Genomic DNA, 12,501 nt, shown 5'->3' with positions numbered 1-12,501 from the left:
ATCTTGGGATGCCAGCAGAGGCCACGTCAGCCTAGCTCGTGGCTGGACTCCTGCTGAGGCTTAGAGAATCGAGCGAGGATTTGGTGGAGCCATGCTGTGGGGCCGCCAGTTGCTGTTCTCAGTGCCCATCCCCACAGTCATTGCCTGTGTTTCCCTAGCCCTGCCTGGCTCAGGCAGCCAGGGCCCTGTGAGGCGTGCTCGCAGCAGCACAGGTGAACTGTGCAGGGATGTGTGCCCTGGGACGGTGGGCGGGGGGCATTGGACAGCCCAGCCACGGGGCTGGGGCCAGGGAGGTTCCATCTGAGGGGCCAGGGCACTGCCGCTGCCCACCCTGGCACAGCCAGTGACCCTGGCCTCTCTCCTTCTTGCAGCATGAAGCACCTGTCACAGCAGAGCCAGTGAGGGGAAGCAGCTTCCCATCTGCAGCTTTCCCCAACCCGCAGCAGTGAGCCAACACTATGGCCAGAGAGGCCGACGTCACCTGCCCTGTGTGCCAGGGGACCCCAAAGGGTGCCAGCTACGTCAGCCCGTCTACAACAATTCTACTTTGGCTGCATCATGCGCTAGGCCAAGAGAAGTGCCAACTGCCCCCTCTGCAGGCAGGACATCACCTCCATCCACTACTCTATCTGGTTGGAAGATGACTTTCTGGAGGTCCAGGTTGTCCACTGTGCAGAGCCTCAAGATGACAGCCACCAGGATGAGCAGGGGGCTGCTGAGCCAGTGCCCCAGACTGTTGAGGGATTTCTTGAAACAGCAAAAATCCCATGGCTTGCTGTAGCTGAGCAAACCAAGCTACCAGGGCAACTATGAGAAGTTCCCATGACAGTGTTCCCACATCGCCCAATTGAGGAATTCAGGAAAATATTGTTACCAGTAGCTGGCCTCAAGGACAAGGTCTATGTGACTGCTAATCACAAGGGGGTTGTTTTCTTGCAGGTGGGGTTGTTTTCTTGTAGCTGTTTGTCTGAGTGCTTTTGACCAATAATCTTGTGTGAAACACTGTCCACCCCTGTTAAGTTCACTATAAAAGTTAGGCTATTCGGGCAATAAATTGGAGCATGATCTGACTCTACTGGTGTCTGTCGTGCTTTCGGCCGTGCTTCCTGCAACATATGGCGCCCGAACAAGGACCCGAACAGGACATCGCAGCGGCACCGGGACAAACATCGCAGCGCAGCGGGACACTAGCGGCGCCGGCACATCGGAACGCAGGGGGACCAGGAAACCAGTGGCGTCGGGACCAGTGGCGCCGCGACATCGGCGCGGCGCCAGGACATCGGAGCACCCATCCGACCGGCGCTGGAGCAGACCAGACACCAACCTGGAAACACTGTACACAGGCCTCACGGTGAGACGCGGTACTCCCGGTGAGAGATGCGGGACGCGGAAAATGGAATCGCAGTGAGACGCGGAATCGCAGTGGGACACGGGAAACGGAATCGCGGTGGGACGCGGAATCGCGGTGAGACGCGGGAAACGGAATCACGGTGGGACGCGGAAAACGGAATCGCGGAGGGACGCGGAATCGCGGTGGGACGCGGGAAACGGAATCGCGGTGGGACGCGGAATCGCGGAGGGACGCGGAATCGTGGTGGGACGCGGAAAACGGAATCGCGGTGGGAAGCGGAATCGCGGAGAGACGCGGAAAAAGGAATCGCGGTAAGACGCGGAATCGCGGTGGGACACGGAATCGCAGTGAGACGCGGAAAACGGAATCGCGGTGGGACGCGGGAAACGGAATCGCGGTGGGACACGGAAAACGGAATCGCGGTGAGACGCGGAATCGCGGTGGGACGCAGAAAAATGAATCGCGGTGGGACGCGGAATCGCGGTGGGACGCGGAAAAAGGAATCGCGGTGGGACGCGGAATCGCGGAGAGACGCGGAAAAAGGAATCGCGGTGAGACGCGGAATCGCGGGGGGACGCGGAATCACGGGGGGACGCGGAAAAGGGAATCGCGGAGAGATGCGGAATCGCGGAGAGACACGGAAAAAGGAATCGCGGAGAGATGCGGGAAATTTGAAGTAATCGCATGAAATTGAAGTAATCGCGGTGCGATACGGGCCATCCGAGATCGAGTTGCTACGGGAGACCAGAGGCGTCAGTGGACAACGGCAGCCGACCCTCACCGTGTGGCGAGTAGGCACAGAGCAGAGGGACGGACATCAGGACCCTGCAGCCTGTCTGACGTGACCATGGAGGCAGCGGCGGCTGTGCTGCTTCTCTCTGGCATTCTTTTTATAAGAAGTTTATCTTGTAATGCAAAAAAGGCTATTCATCCCCAGATCGGTGTTATAACTATGTTTCTGGATAAGATTCCGTGGGGTTGCCACATTCTACAGATTACTAGTGACAATTTAGCTCTATTGTGGGGCAGGAGTGCAGAGACACAGATTACACTGCCAAATGACCACCGGCAGGCTTGTTCACAAACAGCTTCTAGGGTTGCAGCTGGCACTGCAGGCAGCCGTAAAACAGACGTTACACTCTCTTTCCTAACTAGGAATCATGTGTCTCATCCATTTGTGGTGAATGGTCAGTGGCAAAAAGAAAAGGAGGATGCCACTGACACTAACAGCATGGGTAATAGGAGTAGTATAAGTGACACAGGTGCGGAGCGGTGGCAGGCGCTGCTGCTCTGTGGGGCGCTCTGCCTGCTGCTCGCCCTCGCCTGCCTGTGCACTGCCGCCGACAGTGCAAGAGTAAAATGTGAAGACTGCTCAGATGGCAGTGATGAGAGTGCTTGTGTAAAGAAGATGTGTGCTGAACTTGACTTTGTCTGCAACAGTGGTCAGTGTGTGCCAAATAGATGGCCGTGTGATGGGGATCCGGACTGTGAAAATGGGTCTGATGAGAGTGCTGATCTGTGTCATATGAGAACATGTCGGGTAAATGAAATTAGCTGTGGTCCTCAGTCAGTCCAGCGTATCCCAGTGTCCTGGAAATGTGATGGTGAAAAGGACTGTGACAGTGGAGAAGATGAAGAGAATTGTGGCATTGTGACTTGTAGTGCAGCAGAATTCACATGCAGTAGTGGGCAATGTATTTCCAAAAGCTTTGTCTGCAACGTTCAAGATGACTGCAGTGATGGTAGCAATGAGCTGGAGTGTGCACCTCCTACCTGTGGTGTTCATGAGTTTCAGTGCAAGAGTTCTACCTGCATCCCTATAAGCTGGGTGTGTGATGATGATGCTGACTGCTCCGACCACTCGGATGAATCTTTGGAGCAGTGTGGCCACCTGCCTGCACCTCCGGTGAAGTGTTATACTAGTGAGGTGCAGTGCGGCTCAGGTGAATGTATCCACAAGAAGTGGCGATGTGATGGAGATCCTGATTGCAAGGATGGAAGCGATGAAATTAACTGCCCTTCTCGGACCTGCAGGCCAGACCAGTTCAGATGTGAAGATGGGAATTGTGTCCATGGGAGTAGGCAGTGCAGTGGTGTAAGAGACTGTCTGGATGGCACTGATGAAGCAAACTATAACAATGTTATTCAGTGCTCTGGACCTGACAAATTCAAGTGCAGAAGTGGAGAATGCATAGATATCAATAAAGTGTGTAACCAGCAGAGAGACTGCAAGGACTGGGGTGATGAGCCCCTGGAGGAATGCATCATAAAGGAATGTGGCTGTCCAGCTGAGTTTGAGTTTGTAGACAAGAGAAACTGTGGAGACATTGATGAATGTCAAAACCCTGGTATCTGTAGTCAAATCTGTATCAACCTGAAAGGTGGCTACAAAAGTGAACGTAGCCGTGGCTATCAGATGAATCCTGCTACAGGAACCTGGAAAAGGCCATACGGGTACAAAAACACAAATAACACCTGTGATTACAATGACGCTGCTAAGCAGGGTTTAGGGGTTTATAGCATGGAGACAAGGGGTAACAACTCCAGTGTTTGGAACAATTGTACAGCTTTGGCCTTACCTACTGATGTGCTTCGGATTTGTGGGGATGGGGCCTGGCAAGGTATCCCTGCAAATGCTATCAGATGTCCATGTTACTTAGATAAACTCATTGTATTTGCTCCTAGCTTGTTACAGTTGTGTGAGATCACCAGACATAAATGGGCATTGCTTGCATCGGATTGCAATGATAATGTTGAATTGTGTGGGGTTGCAGCTAGAGCGGCATTAGCAATTTCAGTGCCTGGAGTGGCATCTGCGGCCGCACGTAACAACTTAGAAAAATTGGTATGCTGGGCCGAGAGGCAAGCCTATGCCACGACAGAGATACTTGAGGAGATGTTACCAGATCAAAATAGTCTGCGACATCTGCTTTTACAGGATCAAGCTGCTATTGACATCTTGCTTTTGGCTCAAAGGAATGGGTGTGACGACTTTGAGGGAATGTACTGTTTAAACCTTTCTGATCATAATGAGTCAATTCACAAATCCACTACTTTCCTGAAAGAGCACATGAGAAAGATTCAATATGGTATCAATCCTTTCAATCAATGGTTCACTGACTTGTTTGAAACAAAGTGTAGATGGTTGCTGGGTTTAATCACAAGGGGATTAAGGATTTGGTTTATGGTGGTGGTAATCATCGTTGTGTGTTGTAAGTATAGCTAAAGAGTTACTTGTAAAACTGCTGTGTCAAGCTTGGTTTGCTCAAAAGAAGAAGGGGGAATTGTTGAGGGATTTCTTGAAACAGCAAAAATCCCATGGCTTGCTGTAGCTGAGCAAACCAAGCTACCAGGGCAACTATGAGAAGTTCCCATGACAGTGTTCCCACATCGCCCAATTGAGGAATTCAGGAAAATATTGTTACCAGTAGCTGGCCTCAAGGACAAGGTCTATGTGACTGCTAATCACAAGGGGGTTGTTTTCTTGCAGGTGGGGTTGTTTTCTTGTAGCTGTTTGTCTGAGTGCTTTTGACCAATAATCTTGTGTGAAACACTGTCCACCCCTGTTAAGTTCTCTATAAAAGTTAGGCTATTGGGGCAATAAATTGGAGCATGATCTGACTCTACTGGTGTCTGTCGTGCTTTCGGCCGTGCTTCCTGCAACACCAGACTACAGTGAGTGGCCTCCTGCCTGAGGAATGGGCAGCCCTCTTCAGGGACTACCCAGATATCCTCGGTCCGCTGAGGCCCTGGGTGCGTCAGCAAGCTAGGGAGTTGTTCAGGGCTGCCTGGTGGGACCAGGATATGCTGGAGGCCAGTGTCACTGCTTGTCTGTGCCACTGCGGGCTGGTGGAAGAGGCCTAGGTCTGGGAGCTGCAGCCATTTCTGCAGGGCCATACATCAAGCTTTGTGCACTGGCTCATTGATGGAACTGTGGAGATGTGTAGTGATGAGTTCCTTGAGGATCTGGGGCTCCTGGAACCCCCTCCTACCAGCCAGCACCAGAACAGTCCTGAGGTGGACCTTGAGGGCTACCACGATGCCAGAGAGCCAGAAGACATCCCTGCAGCCACCCCCAGCCCTACTGCCTCCCCCAGGGAGACCCGTCTCCCCAGCCTGCTCTCCTCCAGCAGCCCAGAGACTTCTGATATGGAGGAGCTCCCCAGCACCTCCAGTGCTGCCCTGCATGGGGGTCCTGGCTACCCGCCCACCGCACCCATCCCCAGGGAGCAGGAGGATCCCTTCACAGAGCTGGGACAAGAGCCAGCCGAAGATGTTGCAGTACAGGGCTGCAGCCACAGGCCCTTTCCTTCTGGCCAGGGCCAGGGGGGAGAAAAGAAAAGAAATATTAGAATTTTGAAGGGAAGTGACTTGTTTTGAAAGTTTCCTCATAGGCTGACTTTCATGAATGTCAGCACAAAGGTTTTGAATTTTTTTGAAAAGGTTTTTGAAAAGATTTTTTTATTTTGAAACAAAACACCATTTGTCAGAAAACAGAACAGTTTTAAAGCTGTCATCAGTACTCAGTGTTCAGTGATGGCTACTGCAGATACTATAGAGATTTCTGTATTTGAAGTATTAACTAAGGAAATGTTGCAGTAACTTTTAATTGCTTTTGCAAATTTGAGTAAAAACCTTTGATCAAACTGTAGTCAAAAGGAATTAAGATTATCTTCTGCAGTGGAGATTTGTTTTCTTTCCAACGGAGTGTTGTGGTTTAACCCAGCCAGCAGATAAACACCACACAGCCGTTCGCTCACCCTCCCCCCTCCCTCTCTGGGGACTGCACCGGAGCAGCCAGGTGACAAGCTGCTCACCTATGCAGCGACCAAAATCTTTTCGCACATCTCGTACCTCGCGCTGGTATAGGTTTCAGGTAGTTACTGTTGATTTTTCGACATCCTCATCTTCCTCTTCCTGAATCCCTGATGGCCCAGCATCGTCTTCTCTATACGTAGACCTAGCAGAAGACTCTCTGCATTCTAAACGACCTGAATCTCTATACCATTTTTTCACCTTCTCTACAGGGGCAACTGACACTGCTACAGCTCGTTTCTCTGACCCAGACACAGGAGCTGGAGCTGGAGCTGGAGCGGCTGCAGGAGCTGGAATGGCTGCAGGGTCCATTGTAGGGGTTGGAGTGGCCGTTCGGCCTGTCACAGGACTTGGAGTGGCCACCGGATCTGTCATTAGGTTGACAGTAGCATCAATTGCAGCTCAATAGGCATGGGACAGACCCCAGCACGCTACAGTGATTTGTGTCACTTTGGAACTGCCAGTGCCATGAAACCTTTTTTTCAAGGATTCTGCCAGTTTTTTAGGATTTTGCAGTTGTTCAGGAGTGAATTTCCAAAACACTGGAGATGCGCACTTGTTGAGGGATCTGTGAAACAGCAAGGAGGTCATGACTTGCTGCAGCGGAGCAAACCAAGCTACCAGGACAACTATGAGAAGTTCCCATGACAATGTTCCCATGTCGCCCGGTTGAGTAATTAAAAAATATTGTTGCCAGCAGCTGGCTTCAAGGACAAGATCTACGTGACTACTAATCACAAGGGGGTTGTTTTCTTGCAGGTGGGGTTGTTTTCTTGTAGTTGTTTGTCTGAGTGCTTTTGACCAATAATCTTGTGTGAGATGCTATCCGCCCCTATTAAATTTGCTATAAAAGTCAGACTATTTGGGTAATAAAGGGAGAGCATGATCTGACCATACAGGTGTCTGTTGTGTTTTCAGCCATTCTTCCTTGAACACCCACTGCTCTGGAAACCTGTCCATATCCTCCCACACTCCCTGCCACTCACAACTATACTGCCTCTGGGCAGATCTCTGAATGAGATTCCTAAGTAGTTTTTTAGCCTTAAACAAAACCTGAAGCGCATTCAGGAGACATAATAACAAGATCATGCTGTTCTGAGTATCCCAAGGATATTCAATATCTTGGAGAACTATTGTAATAAGCTCGGAGGATAAGAGGGTGGTGAAGGAGAAAGGGAGAGTGAACAAATAGAAAAAATATCTTCCCCTTTCCCCCCCACAGATTGGCTCCCTGATGAAAAAAGGCAGTAGGTGTAATTATTAATAGCTTAAGAGATATGGTTTCCAAAGTATAGAATCGACGACAGTGCTGAGTACAAATACCAGGTTAGAGTCATGACCAGAAATTTCATCATATCATACACCGCACAGTACCATAATGATATTAAACCAGGGCGCAGAAAGGATAAACAGTAATACTAATAATAATGTGTACGAAACAAGCGATGCACAGTGCAGTTGCTCACCACCCGCTGACCAATGCCCAGCCTAACCCTGAGCAGTCCGGCCCCCCCATCCCGGCTAGCCACCCCTATATATTGTTCATCTTGACATCAGATGGGATGGAATACCCCTTTGGCCAGTTTGGGTCAGCTGTCCTTGGTCTGTCCTCCCCTCCCAGCTCTTGCTGCACCCCCAGCCTCCCCGTTGGCAAGACAGAGCAAGAAGCTGAAACATCCTTGGCTTGGTGTAAGCACTGCTCTGCAACAATTAAAACATCGGGGTGTTATCAGCACTCTTCTCATCCTAAGCGAAAACATAGCACCCTACCAGCTACTAGGAGGAAAATTAACTCTGTCCTAACTGAAACCGGGACATGGGGTCAATAGGACTGTTGCTGGAGATTAATTTCTGATTCAAATAAAATAAAAATATTTTTGATTAATGGCTTTTAGAAGATATAAAATCAGAAAGAAAAGATCTTCTAATTGATTATGTTTGCGTGTTAGCATCTGTTTTACAAATCACTCCATGTTTCATTCAGTGGTAATCTTCTCTAGTTTCCATGGTACTTAACAGATTCAATTTGAAGAGGAAACACAGGTTAGTAAAGTGTTAACTTTTTTTTTTTTTGGGGGGGGAGAGGGAGCAAAGAGCACAAGTGATCCAAAAGTAAGAAAATGTTGATTAATTGGCCTCTACAAATACCTGTTAAACAAATTTTAGTTGGTCAAGCTGTAAACATTCGTTAAAAATCAATTATAAGATTGCTGTAATTCCAAAAAACACCCCTCAATTGTAGTCTTTATCTTCATCATGTAATGTGCAGCTAAGCTTCCCACTAGTGAAATTTAATTTCAGGAAGATAACAAATATATTCTTTAACACTTTTCCAGTTGTAATGAAAGTATATCCTCCATAATGTGAGTTCATAATTGCACAATTTTGTAATAAATAGCTCAGTCTTCAAAATAGGACTATAATCAAAGTTAAAAGTTTATTAAAGGAATAGAGGTAAGCAAACAGCGCTGGGTGCGCCAGGAGTCTCTGCTCCACCAAGATGCACACCAGTTACATCAGGCGGCTGGTTTTTATGCTCCTAGGGTAATACATATTCAGTACTACTCCTAGAAAAAATCAGGGTTATCATAATTAGTTTTTGGAATCCAAACCCTCCTACTGGAGCATGCGTATCAGTCTCCGGTGGGCCCTCTGGGGGTCTCTAGGGGTCTCTCATGCTGAAGGCTCATAGTCTTCCTCCCTCTTGTCCTTCTCCTCTGCCCAACTTGGCTGTATGTCAGAGACTTGTGCAGCACCCCTTGAAAGCTTTGTCTTTTGGTTGTTCTTCAGCTCTCCCCGTCTCCTTAATCTCCTGGCCAGATATCAGAGACTTGCATAGTGTCCCATGCAATAGTCATAATAGTTAGCAGTTATTCTGAAACCCCACCAGATACCAGAGACTTCAAGGAAAATCCTACAAATACATTTCCCTTCAAGCTCTCTATTGACATGAATTGCTAAAACATTCCTTTGCAAGATGCAAGAACTTTATACATTAACCACTCTGTTTCTCTTAGACTTGTGGTTATACAAGGGTATGTAAGACAGAAGGTCACATTCATCATACCATGTGGCCCTAGCATTGTTCCATACTGACACGAATCAGATGAACATATCTCACAATCCCCCATTTCCTTTTTCATGGCATTGATTCGTGTTTTCCTTTCTAATCAAGTCAATACTTGCCGAATTGATATCAATTGATACCAATTTTGGATCTTTGTTTGTTTTTATTATCATCAGGGAATGGGTTTTCTCTTTCCCTGGTTTTTGGTTCTGGGTCAACAGGTACCGCAGATATTTGCATTCCTTGTATAACTGAGTGTATTAGTCTGGTAATACCAGGTATTAAACATGGAATTATTAACAATCCTCCACATATCCCCAATACAACCATCATCATTTTAGCAAACCAATCACCACCCATAAAGCCCCCTTCCATAATCCTCTTAGATCGATTCCATTCCAAATTTGAACTGGGACATGTGCAATTTTCTTAATTTCCTTTACAAGTTCATTTACAGCTTTTCTTTCTGTTGTGGTTTAACCCAGCTGGCAGCTAAACAACACACGGCCGCTCCTTCACCTCCCCCCCTCCTTCTCTGGGATGGGAGAGAGAAATGGGAAAGTGAAGCCTGTGAGTTGAGATAAAGACAAGAAAATAATAATAACAATAATAATAATGACAATAATGATGATAATAGTACTACTAGTAATAACGTGTATGAAACAAGTGATGCACAATGCAATTGCTCATCACCCGCTGTCCGATGCCCAGCCTAACCCCGAGCAGTCCGGCCCTCCTCCCAGCTCTTGCATGCCTAGCCTGGCCACTGGCAGGACAGAGTGAGAAGCTGAAATGTCCTTGGCTTGGTGTAAGCACTGCTCTGTAACAATTAAAACATCAGCATATTATCAGCACTCTTCTCATCCTAAGCCAGAACATAAGCATTCTACCAGCAACTAGGAAGAAACACCTTCATCATCAATCTCTAAACAGCAATTACTAAGGTTAAATTTTCCACAGACTCCTCCTTCTTGTGCTAGTAAATAATCCAAAGCTAAGCGATTTTGATACAAAGCAGTTCTCATCTTGGTATTTTGCTTTGCAATTAATCCAAGTGCATCTCTGGTTTTATTTATAACTATTTCTATTACAGCTAATAACCTAATTATTCTATTAACTGTATATTTTGGGGTCCTATAGCCCCAGGATCCATCTTCTGCCCACGTAGCTGAATCATAATAGGCAAACGCCTTCAATCAAGGGGTTGGGCCTGCTTTCAGGGTCGATTCGGGCTTGTGTTCAGCCTGTCAGGGTGATCCAGCTCCTGGAAAATGAATCACAATTTTATATACGTTTAAAGAAAAGAGGTTCTTATGTTATTTTCTCAGGACAACCTGACCTTAGTGTGGGAGAAGTCCGGTCGAGGCCCTCTCACTCGGCAGTGTGGTGGTTTTACCGTGCTGGGCAGCTAAACCCCACAACCGCTCTCTCACTCCCCCTCCTTTAGATAAGGAGGGGGAGAAGTAAAGCAAAGAACAACTCACGGGTTGAGATAAGGATAATTTAATTAAAGGGAAATAATTATAATAATTAAATAAAGACTACCATGAACTAAACAATTTAACTAAGGGGAAATAAAAAGGGAAAGGGGAAAAAAGGGAGGAAAACAAACAAACAAAATAAATGAAAGCTATATGGAAGTGCAGAGGAAAGAAATTACTCTCTACTTCCCACAAATGAGCGATGATTGACCACGTCCTTGAAGCAAGGCCTCAACGCACGCAGCCGGTGTTCGAGAGGAGGACCGACGTCTTCTCAACGAGAGCCCACCCCTCCCCTCTTCTTCCTGTTTCCACCTTTTATTGCTGAGTGTGACACCACATGGTATGGAATATCCCTTTGATTGGTTTAGGTCAGCTGCCCTAGTGATGTTTCTCTCCTCACTTTTTTGCCCACCCCCTAGGAGGGTTAGAGAAAGGCCCAATGCTGTGCCACTGCTGCTCAGCAGTAGACACAACACTGGTGTGATAACACTGCTGTTCCAGCTACAAGTACAGAGTACGGCACTGAATGGGCTGCTGCCGGGAAAGTTAACATTCCAGCCAGACCCAGTACAGGCAGTCAATACCCATAGGGGTTGCCTCCCTTGGTAGACCATACACACCGCAGTGGAGGGTCCTGCCCCGGTCTTGCCTTCTCCCTTTCCTCCCTTCAGGCTTGTTCCCTTTATTTGGCATCCTTAATTCACGCAGAGCCTCGTTGCCAGAATATTAGTTCTTCTTTAGCTTTAGTTTCAGTTCCCTGCCTCTCCACTCACCCTCGCAAGGAAGTTGTAGATCGCAATGAGGTCCCCCCTCAGCCTCCTCTTCTCCAGGCTGAACAGGCCCAGTGACCTCAGCCACTCCTCATACATCTTCCCCTCTAGGCCTTTCACCATCTTCGTTGCCCTCCTCTGGACACTCTCCAACAGTTTAATGTCCTTTTTGTACTGCGGTGCCCAGAATTGCACACAGTACTCGAGGTGAGGCCGCACCAGCGCAGAGTAGAGCGGGACAACTGCTTCCCTCAACCGACTAGCAATGCTGTGCTTGATGCACCCCATTTTTGCCTTCTTTCTCTTTATGTCCACCTATATAATTACTCTGGTCTTTCAACATCCATCTAAGGTTTTTTTTGGAATCACATCAAATGAAAAATTTTTGTTTTACATTGACTATGACTTTTCCCATATAAGCATTACATATGTTACACAAGCATATAAGTAGTAGTACTCCTGAAATGTTTATCAGTTCTTCCTTTCCCCTTGAATTTCAAGCTTCACCTTTTGTATTGGAATAGCCATTTTATGTGGCTTTTTTTATGAAATAACTCCAAGTAGACCTCAGACTGATCCTTCCATGTCACAGACTGTAATAATGAATAAAGAATCTGATGCAATGTCTAATTTTGTTAAGTTGGCCAGAATGCTATGAGTTTTCGTTATGATACCGCTAAGATAAGGCTTGTTAAAAATACAAAACATGAACACACAAAACTGGGAAGAGGGTGTAAATAAAACCTCTTTCCAAAACAACAACAACAGCAGCACTGTAGCATCCTTAGCTCTGCACAATACATTTGAATCTTTCAAATACTTCTTTCATTGTTTGCAATAGTTTTATGTAGTCATGTGATAATAGTTTCAAAGCATGTAACAGGGCAATCATAACCTGACAAGACTTGTCAGAACTATATGCTGGAAGACCAGCTTATAGCTGAATAGACAAAGAGGAAAAACATGGTATCTGTCATAACCAGATCTGTGAGAGATCCAGAGTAGAGCGGGACA

The 12,501-nt window shown here is 47.3% G+C and overlaps 1 protein-coding gene across 1 annotated transcript in view; it reads left to right on the top strand.

The window, feature by feature from the left end:
• LOC309889528 (very low-density lipoprotein receptor-like) overlaps nt 1-12,501 on the top strand; it is a gene marked incomplete at both ends in the record, with an annotated part of 87,286 nt that overhangs the window by 42,293 nt on the left and 32,492 nt on the right. The window contains 3 exons of the mRNA XM_082782375.1: nt 372-445; nt 2,699-3,805; nt 5,347-5,632. Of these exons, the coding sequence (XP_082638501.1) occupies nt 372-445; nt 2,699-3,805; nt 5,347-5,632 (1,467 nt within the window). The remainder of the gene's footprint in view (nt 1-371; nt 446-2,698; nt 3,806-5,346; nt 5,633-12,501) is intronic.

This window comes from Aythya marila (assembly GCF_965140915.1).
Source record: "Aythya marila genome assembly, chromosome: W".
Taxonomy (NCBI): domain Eukaryota; kingdom Metazoa; phylum Chordata; class Aves; order Anseriformes; family Anatidae; genus Aythya; species Aythya marila.
The sequence above is the reverse complement of the archived record's forward strand: the minus strand, read 5'-3'. Positions and strand labels throughout refer to the sequence as shown.